Source organism: Carassius carassius, chromosome 30 (assembly GCF_963082965.1).
Source record: "Carassius carassius chromosome 30, fCarCar2.1, whole genome shotgun sequence".
Classification (NCBI taxonomy): Eukaryota; Metazoa; Chordata; class Actinopteri; order Cypriniformes; family Cyprinidae; genus Carassius; species Carassius carassius.
The window spans coordinates 16,995,139-17,011,772 of NC_081784.1; the positions used below are offsets into that span (position 1 = coordinate 16,995,139).

The 16,634-nt window shown below is 37.1% G+C and overlaps 2 protein-coding genes across 2 annotated transcripts in view; both read left to right on the top strand.

Moving 5' to 3' along the window:
• The window catches only part of LOC132110771 (GDNF family receptor alpha-1-like), an 81,035-nt gene extending 66,645 nt beyond the window's left edge, over positions 1-14,390 (top strand). Inside the window, exons 7-9 of the mRNA XM_059517704.1 lie at positions 7,428-7,633; positions 11,345-11,389; positions 12,238-14,390. Coding sequence (XP_059373687.1) covers positions 7,428-7,633; positions 11,345-11,389; positions 12,238-12,381 — 395 coding nt within the window. The 3' untranslated portion in view covers positions 12,382-14,390. The remainder of the gene's footprint in view (positions 1-7,427; positions 7,634-11,344; positions 11,390-12,237) is intronic.
• Positions 14,391-15,043: 653 nt separating this feature from the next.
• LOC132111168 (jeltraxin-like) lies at positions 15,044-16,182 on the top strand. Its single transcript, XM_059518328.1, has 2 exons — positions 15,044-15,198; positions 15,445-16,182. Exons 1-2 carry the CDS (start codon positions 15,141-15,143, stop codon positions 16,116-16,118), a joined length of 732 nt encoding a protein of 243 aa, XP_059374311.1. The 5' UTR covers positions 15,044-15,140; the 3' UTR covers positions 16,119-16,182.
• Positions 16,183-16,634: the final 452 nt, after the last annotated feature.

Genomic DNA, 16,634 nt, shown 5'->3' on the forward strand with positions numbered 1-16,634 from the left:
GTCTCTGGGCAGAATCCTAAAAATTCGGTGCCTAAAAAGTATCAAACTCGATACCCAGCCCTACATGTATGTACATTATATTTATATTTATGAATTTATTCATAATAATATATCGTTATAAACAATAAAATTCACATACAATTTTTTTTACATTTTAAAGCATGTAAAATGCCAATATCGGAGTACTTTGTGAACATGATGATGTCAAATTTTTAAGCCTGGAATCAATTCATTAAAATGTACCATCTGAAGTGTTTCACAAAAATGAATCAAACTTCCCAGCTCTAATGGCATTTTCCAACTGATGTTTTTCTAATTTTGCTGATTTAATGGTTTCCTAGTTGAGAGCTGTAGTCTTATGAAAACTCTTTGGGAAAATCATGGCAATTTAAAAAGAACCAGCTTCATTTCACCCACTAGTAAATTACATAATATGTCAATCAAACACACGTTGTTACCTTTTTTTTCTGTTGTTTTCTCTTTCTTTAAACTCTGTGCCTCCATCCGTCCCATTTCCCTGTCCATTTTCTCTCATTCTCCCTATAATCTGGTTTGCTCTGTCCATCTCTTCAGACTCCAGCAAGTTGTTTTCTGAGGCTTTTAGCTGTCCAACTGTCAGCCTGTTTTTACCTCAGCCTCTTCCATCTTCCTTTTATGTACACTTCTTTCTCTTACCCTTTTCCCTGTATATCATTTGCTTGCTACACTTCCTTGACTGCACCAAGTGTTACGTTTTGTACCTGTGTACTCGTAGAATGGCATGAAAGCAGACTAAGTGGAAAAAGCAAAAAGTGAGCTTTCAGGAAAGCTTGTGAAAGGTCTAGGAGTGCTACAGAAAGAAAAGAAAAGTATAGTACTGACAGAGATCCATGCAGGAGGCAGTTTAGAAAGCAGGATCAAGATGAATGCCACTACTCAAACCTCAATACACAGCACTTGAATTAAGTTTCTTGCGGTGATATAGTTCACAGAAGAAGAAGGTCATGTCGATCATCATGCCTCATTTGTAACAGTCCAGTCCTCAGTTCACTGCTAACAGTCAGACCTGCTAACAGTAGGAATGCACAATTTGGAGAAAAAATATGATTATATTTATTTTAAGAAAAACTGCATTTTGAAATTGTGCTTGTTTGTAAGGGCTGCTTATATATCAATATGGCTATGATGATGAAGAAAAAGAAAAAGAGAATAATTATTAAATGGAAATATAAAAATTAAGAAAAAACTGAGAAACCTTCACGCATAACGTATTTAAATAAATCACAGCTTTTGTGATTTGATAATCGCACTAAGCTGCAACAACAACAACAAAAATCTAAATATCATCTTAAACTAAATTTTCATATTTCCTACTGTATATGTGCTGCAGTTGTTACTTGTTACTTAAAAATGGCTGTTTAAAATTGTGAGTGGCTGGTAAAATTTTGCAATCAGACACTGTGGCTGTTAATTTTCCACCTTAAACTTCTACATGGAATATTTGGACTTTTATTCAGACAACAAACTTTAACGTCAAGAACATTTACAGTGAAATAGTGAAGGCAAAAATTTGATTTAAAAATAAAATTAAAAAGATAAATGTAAGCGAATAATGCCCTGTCAATAATCTTTCTCTAAATTACTGCAGTAAAAGAAATAGATTTGAATGTTCAGATCTTCAAAAGAAAGGGCAGGGTGGATTCACTGTAGGATGAGTATATCTGTGAACAGTCTGAGCTTAATTTGATTTGTTTCTTTTAGTGCCGAGGGCTTTGAGGGGATGTTGAAGGAGACTCTTCAGGAGGTTAAACTGGGTTAAACTTCTTTATCGTTCTATCTTTCTTTCTTTCTCCCTCTCACTTTCTCTCTCTCCTTCTCATTACCTCATTCTCTCGTGTCTCATTATGGGAATTCAGTGTTAAGGCATCCTGACAGTTCTGGGGGTTCGTTCCCAGCGCCGTCAGTATCTGGGTGTTTAGGAGGCTATGACGAAGCGCTTTGGCCTCACACCCTACACTAGCCCCTGGGTATTATGTCTGTCTGCCCTTGAAACACTGCGTCCTCAACACAGGCTAGTGTAGAGCAAAGCTGAGCTTCAGCAAAACAGATGGCATAAAGTAAAATAGTGAGATTGAAATAGTGAAAACGTTACTGAAATATTAAGTTGAGAATACCCCCACCCGACCCCAAATACTTAACATCAGCTTTACACCTTTGCATTCTTGAGTTTGGTGGCAACACTCAAGCTGCCGTACAGAATTGTACAGTAATAGGAGATTTCCCAAAAAAAGCTTGTTTATCTGAATGTGAGAACTTTTCATATTAATATTTGTATTTGTAAGTTGAAATTTACTCTCACAACTCGGATGTGAAAAGCTGAATCTTTCAATTTGCATACACAGACAATAATCAAAACACCCGTGTTAAAGTGCAAAAGTAAATGCAATTAAAGTGCAAAAGTAAATACAACCCGAATTCCGGAAAAGTTGGGACGTTTTTTAACTTTTAATAAAATGAAAACTAAAAGACTTTCAAATCACATGAGCCAATATTTTATTCACAATAGAACATACAACCCGAATTGCGGAAAAGTTGGGACGTTTTTTGAATTTTAATCAAATGAAAACTAAAGGAATTTCAAATCACATGAGCCAATATTTTATTCACAATAGAACATAGATAACGTAGCAAATGTTTAAACTGAGAAATTTTACACTTTTATCCACTTAATTAGCTCATTTAAAATGTAATGCCTGCTACAGGTCTCAAAAAAGTGGGGCAACAAATGGCTAAAAAAGCAAGCAGTTTTGAAAAGATTCAGCTGGGAGAACATCTAGTGATTAATTAAGTTAATTGATATCAGGTCTGTAACATGGTTAGCCATAAAAGCTTTGTCTTAGAGAAGCAGAGTCTCTCAGAAGTAAAGATGGGCAGAGGCTCTCCAATCTGTGAAAGACTGCGTAAAAAAATTGTGGAAAACTTTAAAAACAATGTTCCTCAACGTCAAATTGCAAAGGCTTTGCAAATCTCATCATCTACAGTGCATAACATCATCAAAAGATTCAGAGAAACTGGAGAAATCTCTGTGCGTAAGGGACAAGGCCGGAGACCTTTATTGGATGCCCGTGGTCTTCGGGCTCTCAGACGACACTGCATCACTCATCGGCATGATTGTGTCAATGACATTACTAAATGGGCCCAGGAATACTTTCAGAAACCACTGTCGGTAAACACAATCCGCCGTGCCATCAGCAGATGCCAACTAAAGCTCTATCATGCAAAAAGGAAGCCATATGTGAACATGGTCCAGAAGCGCCGTCGTGTCCTGTGGGCCAAGGCTCATTTAAAATGGACTAATTCAAAGTGGAGTAGTGTTTTATGGTCAGACGAGTCCAAATTTGACATTCTTGTTGGAAATCACGGACGCCGTGTCCTCCGGGCTAAAAAGGAGGGAGACCTTCCAGCATGTTATCAGCGTTCAGTTCAAAAGCCAGCATCTCTGATGGTATGGGGGTGCATAAGTGCATACGGTATGGGCAGCTTGCATGTTTTGGAAGGCTCTGTGAATGCTGAAAGGTATATAAAGGTTTTAGAGCAACATATGCTTCCCTCCAAACAACGTCTATTTCAGGGAAGGCCTTGTTTATTTCAGCAGGACAATGCAAAACCACATGCTGCAGCTATAACAACAGCATGGCTTCGTCGTAGAAGAGTCCGGGTGCTAACCTGGCCTGCCTGCAGTCCAGATCTTTCACCTATAGAGAACATTTGGCGCATCATTAAACGAAAAATACGTCAAAGACGACCACGAACTCTTCAGCAGCTGGAAATCTATATAAGGCAAGAATGGGACCACATTCCAACAGCAAAACTCCAGCAACTCATAGCCTCAATGCCCAGACGTCTTCAAACTGTTTTGAAAAGAAAAAGAGATGCTACACCATGGTAAACATGCCCCGTCCCAACTATTTTGAGACCTGTAGCAGAAATCAAAATTGAAATGAGCTCATTTTGTGCATAAAATTGTAAACTTTCTCAGTTTAAACATTTGCTATGTTATCTATGTTCTATTGTGAATAAAATATTGGCTCATGTGATTTGAAAGTCTTTTAGTTTTCATTTTATTAAAATTTAAAAAACGTCCCAACTTTTCCGGAATTCGGGTTGTAGATAACATAGCAAATGTTTAAACTGAGAAAGTTTACAATTTTATGCACAAAATGAGCTCATTTCAATTTTGATTTCTGTTACAGGTCTCAAAATAGTTGGGACGGGGCATGTTTACCATGGTGTAGCATCTCCTTTTCTTTTCAAAACAATTTGAAGACGTCTGGGCATTGAGGCTATGAGTTGCTGGAGTTTTGCTGTTGGAATTTGGTCCCATTCTTGCCTTATATAGATTTCCAGCTGCTGAAGAGTTTGTGGTCGTCTTTGACGTATTTTTCGTTTAATGATGCGCCAAATGTTCTCTATAGGTGAAAGATCTGGACTGCAGGCAGGCCAGGTTAGCACCCGGACTCTTCTACGACGAAGCCATGCTGTTGTTATAGCTGCAGTATGTGGTTTTGCATTGTCCTGCTGAAATAAACAAGGCCTTCCCTGAAATAGACGTTGTTTGAAGGGAAGCATATGTTGCTCTAAAACCTTTATAAACCTTTCAGCATTCACAGAGCCTTCCAAAACATGCAAGCTGCCCATACCGTATGCACTTATGCACCCCCATACCATCAGAGATGCTGGCTTTTGAACTGAACGCTGATAACATGCTGGAAGGTCTCCCTCCTCTTTAGCCCGGAGGACACGGCGTCCGTGATTTCCAACAAGAATGTCAAATTTGGACTTGTCTGACCATAAAACACTATTCCACTTTGAAATAGTCCATTTTAAATGAGCCTTGGCCCACAGGACACGACGGCGCTTCTGGACCATGTTCACATATGGCTTCCTTTTTGCATGATAGAGCTTTAGTTGGCATCTGCTGATGGCACGGCGGATTGTGTTTACCGACAGTGGTTTCTGAAAGTATTCCTGGGCCCATTTAGTAATGTCATTGACACAATCATGCCGATGAGTGATGCAGTGTCGTCTGAGAGCCCGAAGACCACGGGCATCCAATAAAGGTCTCCGGCCTTGTCCCTTACGCACAGAGATTTCTCCAGTTTCTCTGAATCTTTTGATGATGTTATGCACTGTAGATGATGAGATTTGCAAAGCCTTTGCAATTTGACGTTGAGGAACATTGTTTTTAAAGTTTTCCACAATTTTTTTACGCAGTCTTTCACAGATTGGAGAGCCTCTGCCCATCTTTACTTCTGAGAGACTCTGCTTCTCTAAGACAAAGCTTTTATAGCTAATCATGTTACAGACCTGATATCAATTAACTTAATTAATCACTAGATGTTCTCCCAGCTGAATCTTTTCAAAACTGCTTGCTTTTTTAGCCATTTGTTGCCCCCGTGCCAACTTTTTTGAGACCTGTAGCAGGCATTAAATTTTAAATGAGCTAATTAAGTGGATAAAAGTGTAAAATGTCTCAGTTTAAACATTTGCTACGTTATCTATGTTCTATTGTGAATAAAATATTGGCTCATGTGATTTGAAATTCCTTTAGTTTTCATTTTATTAAAATTTAAAAAACGTCCCAACTTTTCCGGAATTCGGGTTGTACGTTGTAAACATTTGTGTGTCATTTTCTTTATGTGAATGCCATTCTACACATTTGTAGCTATTAATCTGCAACTTCCAATTTGATCATTGTCAGAGTGTCCAAATTGAAAGATTCAGCTTTTCACATTAGAGCTGTGAGTAAAAATTTCAACTTACAATTACAAATTTTAATTTGACAAGTTCTCACATTCAGATAAACAAGCTCTCAAGTTTTGCTACTGTTTTACCTTCATATAAATGTGTGTTGCTGAAAAAACAAATGCAAATGTAATTTGCATCAGAAAAGCCTGCTTATTTTAAGCTGCTCTGTATTTCATCATAAAAAACAAAAAGCAAACAGTAGCCTGATAGTGCAGTAAATTTTTTGTTTCTTTTTTTGAAACATAAAACCATGTGGATATGAAGGTCTCCAGACATCAGCTGGTGGAGTGTATAGTGGATTCAGAGAACATGACATGCACATGAGAGGAAACTACACAATTCATCTGCTGAAGAAAGTGTGTCAGGGCTCATAGACTCAAAACAACGATCAAATTGTTCAGAGCCTGCGGGTCTTTTCCAGTATTTCCTAGAGAGATGGAGAGGAAGTTTATTAAAATAGCAAACAACACATTCATCATGTGTTTGTTCAAACAATTTACATGTGAGTATGATAAAATTAGAGAAGGAGACGAAAAAGAAACATTAAGACGTAGCGTAGCAACAGACAGACCTAAGCACTATGAGAGAGGGCAGATTTTTCTGATTAAAATATTTCTCAATATAAAACAACTACACGAATACTGTACCCCACTTTCTTGGATTTTTCTTAAAAACCGTGTCTTCACAGACAGACTACATGTGTCTGTACTGTTTCAGTGGAGATGGCAGCGGTCCATATAATTAGGCAGTAGATCCTACTTCTAAAAAAAGCTGGGTCGGGGGAGGACCTGACAGAGCATTTGGGCAAACAGAAGTCATTTCCAGTATTTTACATGTCGTCCCCTTGGAATTATAAGGTTCTATCTGCATTCCGAGTATTTTTGAGATATTGAGCTTCAAAGTTTTTGCATTCCATTCAGCTGTGTAGATAGAACCTTATTGTTTTTTAAATTAAAATCCCATAATGTATACAACATAAAAAAAAAATCTATAACATAATGTAAATAAATTGTCACAGAATACGCAAATACACATAATTTCCAGTCTATCACACAGGCAGTTAAAGCAAACAGCACATTATCTATTGACTATGTTAAAAGGTCAGGTTTAATAAGTTAGTGATAAATGTCCTTGCAATTACTCGGTCATATACAGTATGGTACACACTGCTGGTCTTTCAGTTAAATCAATGATTATAAATCTCAGAGAAAGAGAGCTTAATCTGTTGGTGATTATGTAGCTGTAGGATGAAGGTTTGACCTCGGGTATTCAAAAAAATTGAAACCACCTGCAATTTACAGTTTTGCATGCCATCAGTTCAGCAAATATATAAATTAGTTTGAATTTGATATATATATATATATATATATATATATTTAGGGAATTTTGAGCCACATTCACACACAGTATGCACATTAAATCCAGGAGTAGGCCTTGATTTACAGACAAACACATATTTGAAACACTAATATAAACAGTCATACATCTCTGGATACGTTTACATTATGACAACAGACAGGAGGCAAAACCTGTCTACAGTGTTTATCTGTGCTGTATTGGACCTCAAATTAATTCTTAAATACTTATTGTATCTCTCTTTTAATATGAGGTAGGAAACCATATTTGCTCTTTGCACATAGGTAATGCAATCCAGGCTTTTGGAAATGGGACAGATGTGAGCATGTGGCAGCCGATGCACCCAGTGCAAACAACCACCTCTATTACAACACCGTCCCAGAGGAACAGGGATCGAGACAGATCACCCAACGCCATAGAGCCGGCCACAAACATTAACCATCTCAACCCGGTTGATAACTCCCTCTACCAGTTCTGCGGAAGTCTCCAGGTAATTGGAACTACTGCATACATAGATCTTCATTCATTTACGCATTGAGGGTTTGGTGTACTGTTTGTGTATGTGCCTCAGGCAATGCAGGGTTTTAAAACGGACAATGTGTTTGTGGTCCTCTTGTTTAAGGAGTTAATAAATACCTCTGGTGATCTTGAAAATAATGTTTTTAAGAAAGGAAATAGTTCAGTTGCATATGCTTAATTTACATAAGAGAACTATACTACATTATAGGGGAGACCAAGGCATGGTAGGTTTCGTGGGCAGTAAAGTCAATTTATGTAAAGGCACAAACGTTAAAGTCTTGCTTCGAAAAAAAAAAAAAACATAAAAGGTGTAATTGTCCCCCCAATCAATCACAGTACAGTTTTCAATTACCTTTTGGGGTATGTTTTCACACTGTTTAGGAATGCTGATCTAAGTTGTCACAAAGATCATTTGCCATGTAAAACAGTAAAAAATGTAAGGAAATTACAGAAAATGGGAAACACAAATTGGAATTACAGAACTATCTTACTATTTAGGGTAAATTAATATTTACCATTAATACGCTAGCTGAATCTTATCTGTAACCTCTATAATATAAATATCATATTTACAAGCCACATAATAATCACAAAAATTGTCCTCATTTAAGATGGTTTCGAGCATCATTTGTTAAGTCACCTTTATTTCTATAGCACTTTATACAATATAGATTATATATCAAAGCAGCTTCACAGTACAATCAGGAAAATAACAGAATCAATGATACAAACTTCTTCACATATGAAACAAGTTAAAATTCTGCTGCAAAACAGCTAAAAAAAAAAGGACAATAACGTCTTTATTCAGTTCGAGTCAGTTCAATGTTTTAGTTTATTATAGTTTATCAATTATGAAATTCACAGAAGACAATACTGTGGCTATGCAGCTATAGTCAGTTCAGTGAGAGAGAAAAAAAAAACCTTGGGAGAAACCAAGCTCATTTGGGGAGAGACAGTTCTTCTCTGGCATAAATGAACTTAATTGCGTAACAGACTTTTGACAGAATAACTTATAAGTATCGTATTTTCCGCACTATAAGGCACACCGGATTATAAAGCACACCTTCAATGAATGGCCTATTTTAGAACTGTTTTCATATATAGGGTGCACCTGATTATAAGGCGCATAGAATAGAAGATACTGCAGTCAAACGTTTGACTGGGTTTGCGTTATTCATTTTTTCATTGTTTTTTGAGAAAATTAAAGGCTTTTAAGTGCGCCTTATAATGCGGAAAATACGGTACAGCATTTCTGTAGCTGAAACAGTAGAGCATGGCATTAGCTATACCACGGTTATGGATTCAATTCCCAGGAAATTCATGAACTGATAAAATGTATACACTGAATGCAATGCTCACTTTGGATATGAGTGTCTGCTAAATGCATCAATGTAAATGTACTGAGATACTGCCCTTGTGTCTCAATCTGACAAGCCCCACATACCCCTTCACATACAATTTACAATGACTGTAAGAGTTGGCCATATAAAGCATGTCTTTTAATTTAAAAACAAGGCTAATATATAATCACAGACATTGGGGCATGCGAACACATAAACATCAAGTCAAATCAACTACAACTAAGTTACTACAGGTGGTTTGTACAGGCCCACTGACCTTAGTGTAGCACACTTAAAATTGCAAAAAACAAATAAAGTTTATTTGGTTTGATGTACGATGCATGTTATAATACATTGTATATACACTCACTAAAAAAAGAGTGACAGCTTTTTGGAATCAGCTCTTAGCAATCTTTCTAGTCTATAATTTAAACTCACAGCTCTCTACACTCATAATCCATTTAAAAAAATATCGGCCACACACACGTTGCAAAGTTTCGGGAATGATGTCTGCATATTTATGCGGGATTAACTCTCGTAGCAGCAGTGACACATGACACAATTCATAAAAGAACAATGTATATTTAAAAGCACAAATCCAGTTTTGTGTGAGTGAAGGAAATCCGCTTGTGAGTGGAGAGATTCGTTTTTGCGCATTACATGGATCACATAACATTATGCTCGCTCAATATTTGTCATAAATCACATGATAGAAACTGCCTAAAATTAAGTATAAAGAGGAAAAGAAGGCGGCCCTAGGCGGCTGCACATGCCTGGATCCACCACTGCTAGATGCAGTTAGAAATTTACTAAAAACAAGCCTATCGCGAGAATTCTTTTGGAGTGGGAGGCAACTGCATACCAGGCAGGGATGCAGCTGGTCAGCACACTGTCAATGGTTCCCTTATAGAATGTGGTGAGGATGGGTGGAGGGAGACTTGCTCTTTTTCACATACATCCACGCCTACACACTCCAACATAGAGCAGCACAGCTGCAGGAAAAATTGGCTTTCAGAGAAAAGTTAACGAGTTTACATGTTTTTGTATTAGGCTCACTAAATGTAGTCCTCTGAGGGGGAGCAGCTGTCAATGTGAAAATGAGGAGAAGAACAGAGACCGGGAGTGCAGACTCATTGGATATGTCTGTCAGTCTTTCTTCATCGGTTACAAATGATCGCAGCATACGCAACTGACCTCCAGGAAAACTAGCGAGATGACTCCTGCATACAAACGCAATTTTAATGTATTCTCTGTTGCATATCATACTGCTTTTCTCTCACTCTTGCTTTGAACTGAGATATTTACTGCCAACCATGTTGTTTGCATCCCCCTTTAGTTACGTAGTAGAAAGGGTTTTTGACTAAGTAGGTTTTTGTGTGAGTAAAATGACAGAGCCAGATGTGCATTCCTGCCCTCAAAACAAAGAGATATATGGTAATACCTCATCTTAGCATGTCAAGTATTGGGCATATTTGAAAATTATTGAACGCTCAGCCTTAGGCCTTATGGCCATATGAGAGAGATCTCTGAGTTCAATGTGAACTCATTTTCTAAATATATAATAAATGTAAGAAACTCCCTGATTAGTATGCTGTCAAATGATGCAGTGAGATTAAGGGCTAATTTCATGATGTTTGTTCTCTTTTTCACTATTAAAGTGCCATATATTGCACTTTGGGAGCATTTTTGCTTCAGTGTAATTAAAACACTACTTGATGTGTACAGAGAACAATTATCCAACCGTTTTTTGTTGTTGTTGTTTTTGCCTGAACATTATACTTTTTACAATTTTGTTTATTTCTTGAATCTTGAAAATGTTTAATTAAAGGGTGCTAGGACCGCTCTGGGAGAAATTAATCATTGATATTAAACCTAAAATCCTCATTTTGCTGGTCTGTAGATGTGGTTGTTTATAATGTTTCATGCTGGCCAAGGCATTGCTTTATCATGCTGGGCTCTGGCTTAGATTCAAGTCGGCTAGTTTCAAGAGGATACCGAACTGCCAACACACAGGAATCCATTCATTATGTTGTCTCCAGGTCTCCTATATCACCACTGCTTCTCATTTTCTTACATAAACCTATACAACAAGTACACACACATAAGGAGGTGAAATCCATACTAAATTGTATGCTACTAGAGTTGCATTTGAAATGCTAAAATTTTAACATTGATTGTGAAAAATATAAGGTGACCTCAAACTATGATAAACATAATTAATTTTAATTTCAGCTTGCATGCACATTTAATTCTCTAGTCATATTGACACTATCTGAAAAGAAAATCAAAACTTGCCAGTATCTATCCAGTTGATTTAATGGATCTTTCTCTTTCCTTTTTAGGCTCAGATGCTGAAGACAAACAACACAATAGATGTGTTATGTGTGGTAAGTATGCTAACATACGTTACATGTCAGAATAAAACTGGTAGCACATCCCAAATCAGTCATATCTCGGATATATGTCAAGTGCTACTGATGAAGGATGAATCATAATGAAAGTAAATAGAGACAAAGCAATAATTATCTCATGTCACGCTGGCACCTTTTGGAACTCTGACCTGGCACTAGAAGGCCTTTCCTGCCCAGTGTGCACATGATCTTTGCATTGGGCGATGGCAAAATGTGAACATTGCTTATCTTCTGCCTTTTAAAGTTCACTAAATGTCATTGTACATAATAAAAGCAACATTATATGCTAGAATGACATTTAGTGTTGCCACGGCAGGTCCAAACAGCCCTAAAATGAAGACCTCTTTTCAGCAAAGAAAACAAATATATATTTCTGAATCAAAGTGCTTTTCTAATCTATCTGAAAATCTGAACCCACATTAGGTGAAACTCAGACAGAATGGCATTTTTTTTTTTTTTGGAATGAATGAACTGTGTGTGTGTGTGTGTGTGTGTGTGTGTGTGTGTGTGTGTGTGTGTGTGTGTGTGTGTGTGTGTTCTGCTTTGTTTGACACCTTTAGAGTGTTTTGGGACATTAACACTTGTTTGGAAGATGAGTCCAGGTTTTTTATTTATTTATTTTTTTACACGTTATGATGTACTAAAAGCCTTGAAAAGCTAAGCACATATGCTTACCTTTTAGAAAAGGTAAATGGTAAAACATCATAATTGAAAAAAATTCAAAATCAAATAGCTGAAATCTCTGACATTTCTAACTACCTTTTGGTGGAAAAGAATAAATGCTCATCCTCTTTCTTGCCTGTTCACTGTTATGTTTTTCCAAGGACCCACAGATCAATGACCCCAGCTCCTCCAATGCCATCTCCGGGAATTCGTCCATTCGGGAGATGTCTCTATCAGGCCTAAGCTCTCTGCTGCTCCTGCTGGCTACCTCCTTGTACTGCATCCTCACAGCAGAAATGCTGTAGCCACCTAACAACATAAAACATGGACAGTCACAATTTGTACAAAGTCGATCACTGTTCCTGGTCAATCTGTTGTATTTGGTACTCTCTCTTTCTCTTTCTTAGTCCCTCCCTTCCTCTCTCTTGCTGTTCTGTTTTTAAGAGCTTTTGTTGGTGTTGTTAATGCAACAAAACAAAGTGGTCTTGGTGTACTCAAGTTTCTGTCTCTTCACTCCTGATTTTGCATCGGAAGATGAAACGTGAAAGAAATGCGAGAGAACCTCGGAATCATTGCAGCATTGTCATGTGATGTTGTGCTGTCTAAAGTCTGGAGGGCCAGAAATCATAAGGACTCCTGTCACAGCGTAGAGAGCATAGAATCTTATCTGTGCATATGTGCACTATCCATTGCTCACTGGTACACAAAGATGCAGCAAAATTGAGACCGAAACACTATAGAACATAATTCCTGAGATGTGCCACTGGCCCATCTGTAGGTCAAACAATCAAACATATCGAAAGACATTTACAAAACATCTAGTTGTAGAAAGTGAGAGTGTTTGGAGATCGAGAGTTTTTGGATGACCAACAGGACCGCTTGTCTGAAAATACACGACAGATCTTATTTGACAATTTTACTCTTGTTTGTCATGGTTTGTTTGCGTGTGGCTACATATGTGAATACGTAATGTTGTTGTACATACGTAATGTTGTACATCTGTTTGTTTGAATGTTATTGAGTTCATGGTTTGGCTGGATGGATATGTCAGTAGAACTGGGGTTTCGTAACTCCTGTGTCAACAGTTTACAGGAGAAAACATGGACTGAGGCCAGTCAGCAGCATTGATTCTTGTGTAATCAGACAAAGTCTCAAGGTTCTATGCTACAATTACATATATATACGGATCTGTAAATTGCACATCACTACTCACCAGACTAAACCAACAGAAATCTGCATAACTAACAAATTATAATGCCTTTTTTGATATTGCTTTGACAGGGATTTCCATACTTCAACCCAAACGAATCATGCAAACTAGTCATGTGTGTTATAAACTGTAGCCAGTTTTTTGTTCTGTATGTCTATACAAAAGTTACTGAAAGAGTCAGTAGAGCTGATCCTTCATCACAATTATTTAAAAATCAGTGAGAATTCTTTCAAAAAAACATACCCAGAGGTCTTATATATGCAGTATGAGGCATGTGCAGTTATGTCACCTCAGTATAACAAGTTAAAAGAGTCTATGACATGCTGCTTTGGTTCATGTGGCATTTTGAACAAAAATGATGTATTGTTGTATTCCACATTATTCATATGACATTTTAAATGCTACATAAGAAAACACACAAACATATATGTACTTCTACATGAACTATATTTGTAGAGCCTACTATATTTGAATAGGGATCTGGTTATATGATATATGATCATATTGGATGATGATGTATGGCTTTTCTCAGTAACTTTATATACAGCATATATTTTTGTTTAGAGATTACAGTACACATTGAAGACTTGCATCTGTCATGTCCTACATCCCAAATGAAGGAAATGTACAACAGTCATTTATTTACTATAACACCATGTTATTGTTTTATTGTAAGCCAATAAGCAAGAAAAAATATCTTATTTTTATATCTTTTCGCATTAGGAGTTTATTTATTGTCATATTGTCTTTTCTACTGGTAAGCAGTACAGGAACTTGAGGAAAGGAAAAAAAAAACATGCATGAGTGATGGAAATGCAATAATGGCTAATGGATGCGGTGTGTTATGAAGTTTACACAGGCATTCTGTGGTGGTCTGCTGCATTTGGCTTTGGTTGCAACATGGAGTTGCTGTGAATGTGCTTTAGATAAGAGCTGGACAGTAAGATCCCCACATTATAAAAACTATATTTCTCTACATCCACATCTTATTGCTCCAGAGAATTTACAAATGAAACAAAAGACTCTTCCACAATGTCACATTTCTTCTTAGCTTGTGAAAATGTAAAAAGTATTCTATGAAAACAATTAAAAATGTTGACTCATTCACTTTTGTTGTGTTTTGATTAACATGGAGGATATATAAGAAGAATTTAGCCTAAAAAGTTTTAGCAATACTTTTGTTTAAAGAAGGAGATAGCAATAGGTCAGTGATAGCTCCTTCGTGGGCTGAACAATTAATCGAAATAAAGTGGCTTATTGTTATTACCCAATCATACAGTGATTTAAGTAAATATATATGTATTCTGACGTGCACACGTTCAGCTCATGATCCAGTTTCAGAATAGCTCCATGTCTGAGTCTGGGTCGATTGTAATACATTTGAAAACACACATAATGTGCTAGATTCACTTTATTTTCACTTTTTTTTTTTACAATTCTATTACTGTTTTTCTATCTTATTATTAATAATAATAACAATGAAAATAACAACAAGAACAAGAACAAGCTAATAATAAAACAATATTGTTGATGTTGACAGGGACAGAACACACAGGGAACATGGAACACTATTCCATTGGCAGCTGCAGATCATTATTTTTGCATGAATTTCTTAATAGCAGTTATATCATACTTTTTCATATGAGATTAAATGCTTATCATTTCCCAGTTGAAATCGCTATTGCAAAATAACTTTTGGGGTAAATAGTGCAGCCCTGCTCCTTATCTATGCATGTGTCTGAACTGGTGAATCATCACTAACCTGCGGTGTCCTCACTAAAGTTGTGCAATATAAAAAGAGCAGGGTGAAATTCTCAGGTAGCTCTTTCCTGCCTGACTCGACCCAAGAGGACCATGAAGAGAGTTGCTTTTTACGTTTTCTTTATTGCCCTTTCTGGTTTGGCATTGTCCCGTAAGTACCAGCAATGTAATATTAACAATATAGTCTTTAAATTACAGAAGCCACCTAATTAATAGCACTGGAAAAGGTTTTAGACTGATAAGATAATAATTTATACCGCTTTCATCATTTCATTTTGTTTGTGTCTATGCATTTGTTCATTAAGCAGCTTATACAGCAGTATTAAGTTCAACCAGTGTCACTTTACATTAAAGAGTCTTTAATGCCTTAAGTGTTGAAAACTTATTATATCATCAGTGGAGCCAAAGAAAGACAGAAAATGTTTGAGGGAGAAGGTCATCACATTCCCAGAGCTGACCACCAGCAACTGGGTGAAGCTCCATCCGAATGAATCCATGGGTCTGTCTGCAGTCACCGTGTGTTTGCGATTTTACACTGAACAAGCGACTCCCAGCCCATGTCTTTTTTCTCTGGCTACACCGTCCCACCCTCAAGACTTTTCTTTACGTTGGTCAGGTGACAGCAAACATTACCAGATGTTTATTCACAACACCCAGGTTGCATTCAAGGGGTTGACGTTCAACATGAATCAGTGGAACTCAGTGTGTGCGACCTGGGATGCCAAAAGTGGTCTTGCTCAGATGTTTGTGAATGAAGTAGCTAGCATTAAGAAGGTGGTGGGCACTAAAGTATCTTTCAAAGGAATGCCTGTTATCACACTTGGCCAGTATCAGACCCAATATGATGGAGCGTTCCTCCAACCCTCTATCTACACAGGTTTCATAGCAGATGTGCATGTGCATGGACAAGTCCTGACCCCCCGTCAGATTAAGACCTACATGGAGGCAAAGAGCAAATACAAACTTGGTGATTACATTAACTGGCACAATCTGATGTACACCATTGCTGGGTCTGCACAAGTGGAAGAAAAGAGTCAAGTAACCTTCTATACCAAAGACGAGCAGCAATAGTGCTCTGTTGTACTGAAATATTGATGTAATGTCACAAGAAATTAATAAACATCTTGACAGTGAACTTTGTGCTGAGTTTTTAGTATTGACCAAACAAGAGAAGCCTTACTGACTTGAATTAGAGTCAAAGTTTGGTGTAGTTTAATGATAGCTTGAGTAAATTTGACACAGTGGCCTCAGGTTTGCATGTATTCCCACCCATACACTTGCTCAATACCCATATAATGACCAAACAGCCTGATCAGGCAAGTAATATATAACCAATAGAGTAACAGCATTTACCACTAACATTGATCCAGCATAACAGATTGATATTCACAAGTTTAGGTACCTTTATCTTTAAAGTTAAATAAAGATTGGTATACATGTTTCTAACTTTAATAGCATTTGAAAAGAATGACTTACAGTCACAAAACCAACTATAATGTGCTCATCTAGGTGTCAGCTATAAGGCACACCTTTTCTATTTTTAATATTTATCAAAATAAACTCCCAAATCCCTGCATGAATTAAAAA

Bases quoted from the DNA above. Each gene is read 5' to 3' on its own strand.
- LOC132111168 (XM_059518328.1), top strand. From the start codon at position 15,141: ATGAAGAGAGTTGCTTTTTACGTTTTCTTTATTGCCCTTTCTGGTTTG. The intron at 15,199-15,444 runs GTAAGTACCAGC...TTATATCATCAG, and splicing joins TTCTGGTTTGGCATTGTCCC to TGGAGCCAAAGAAAGACAGA.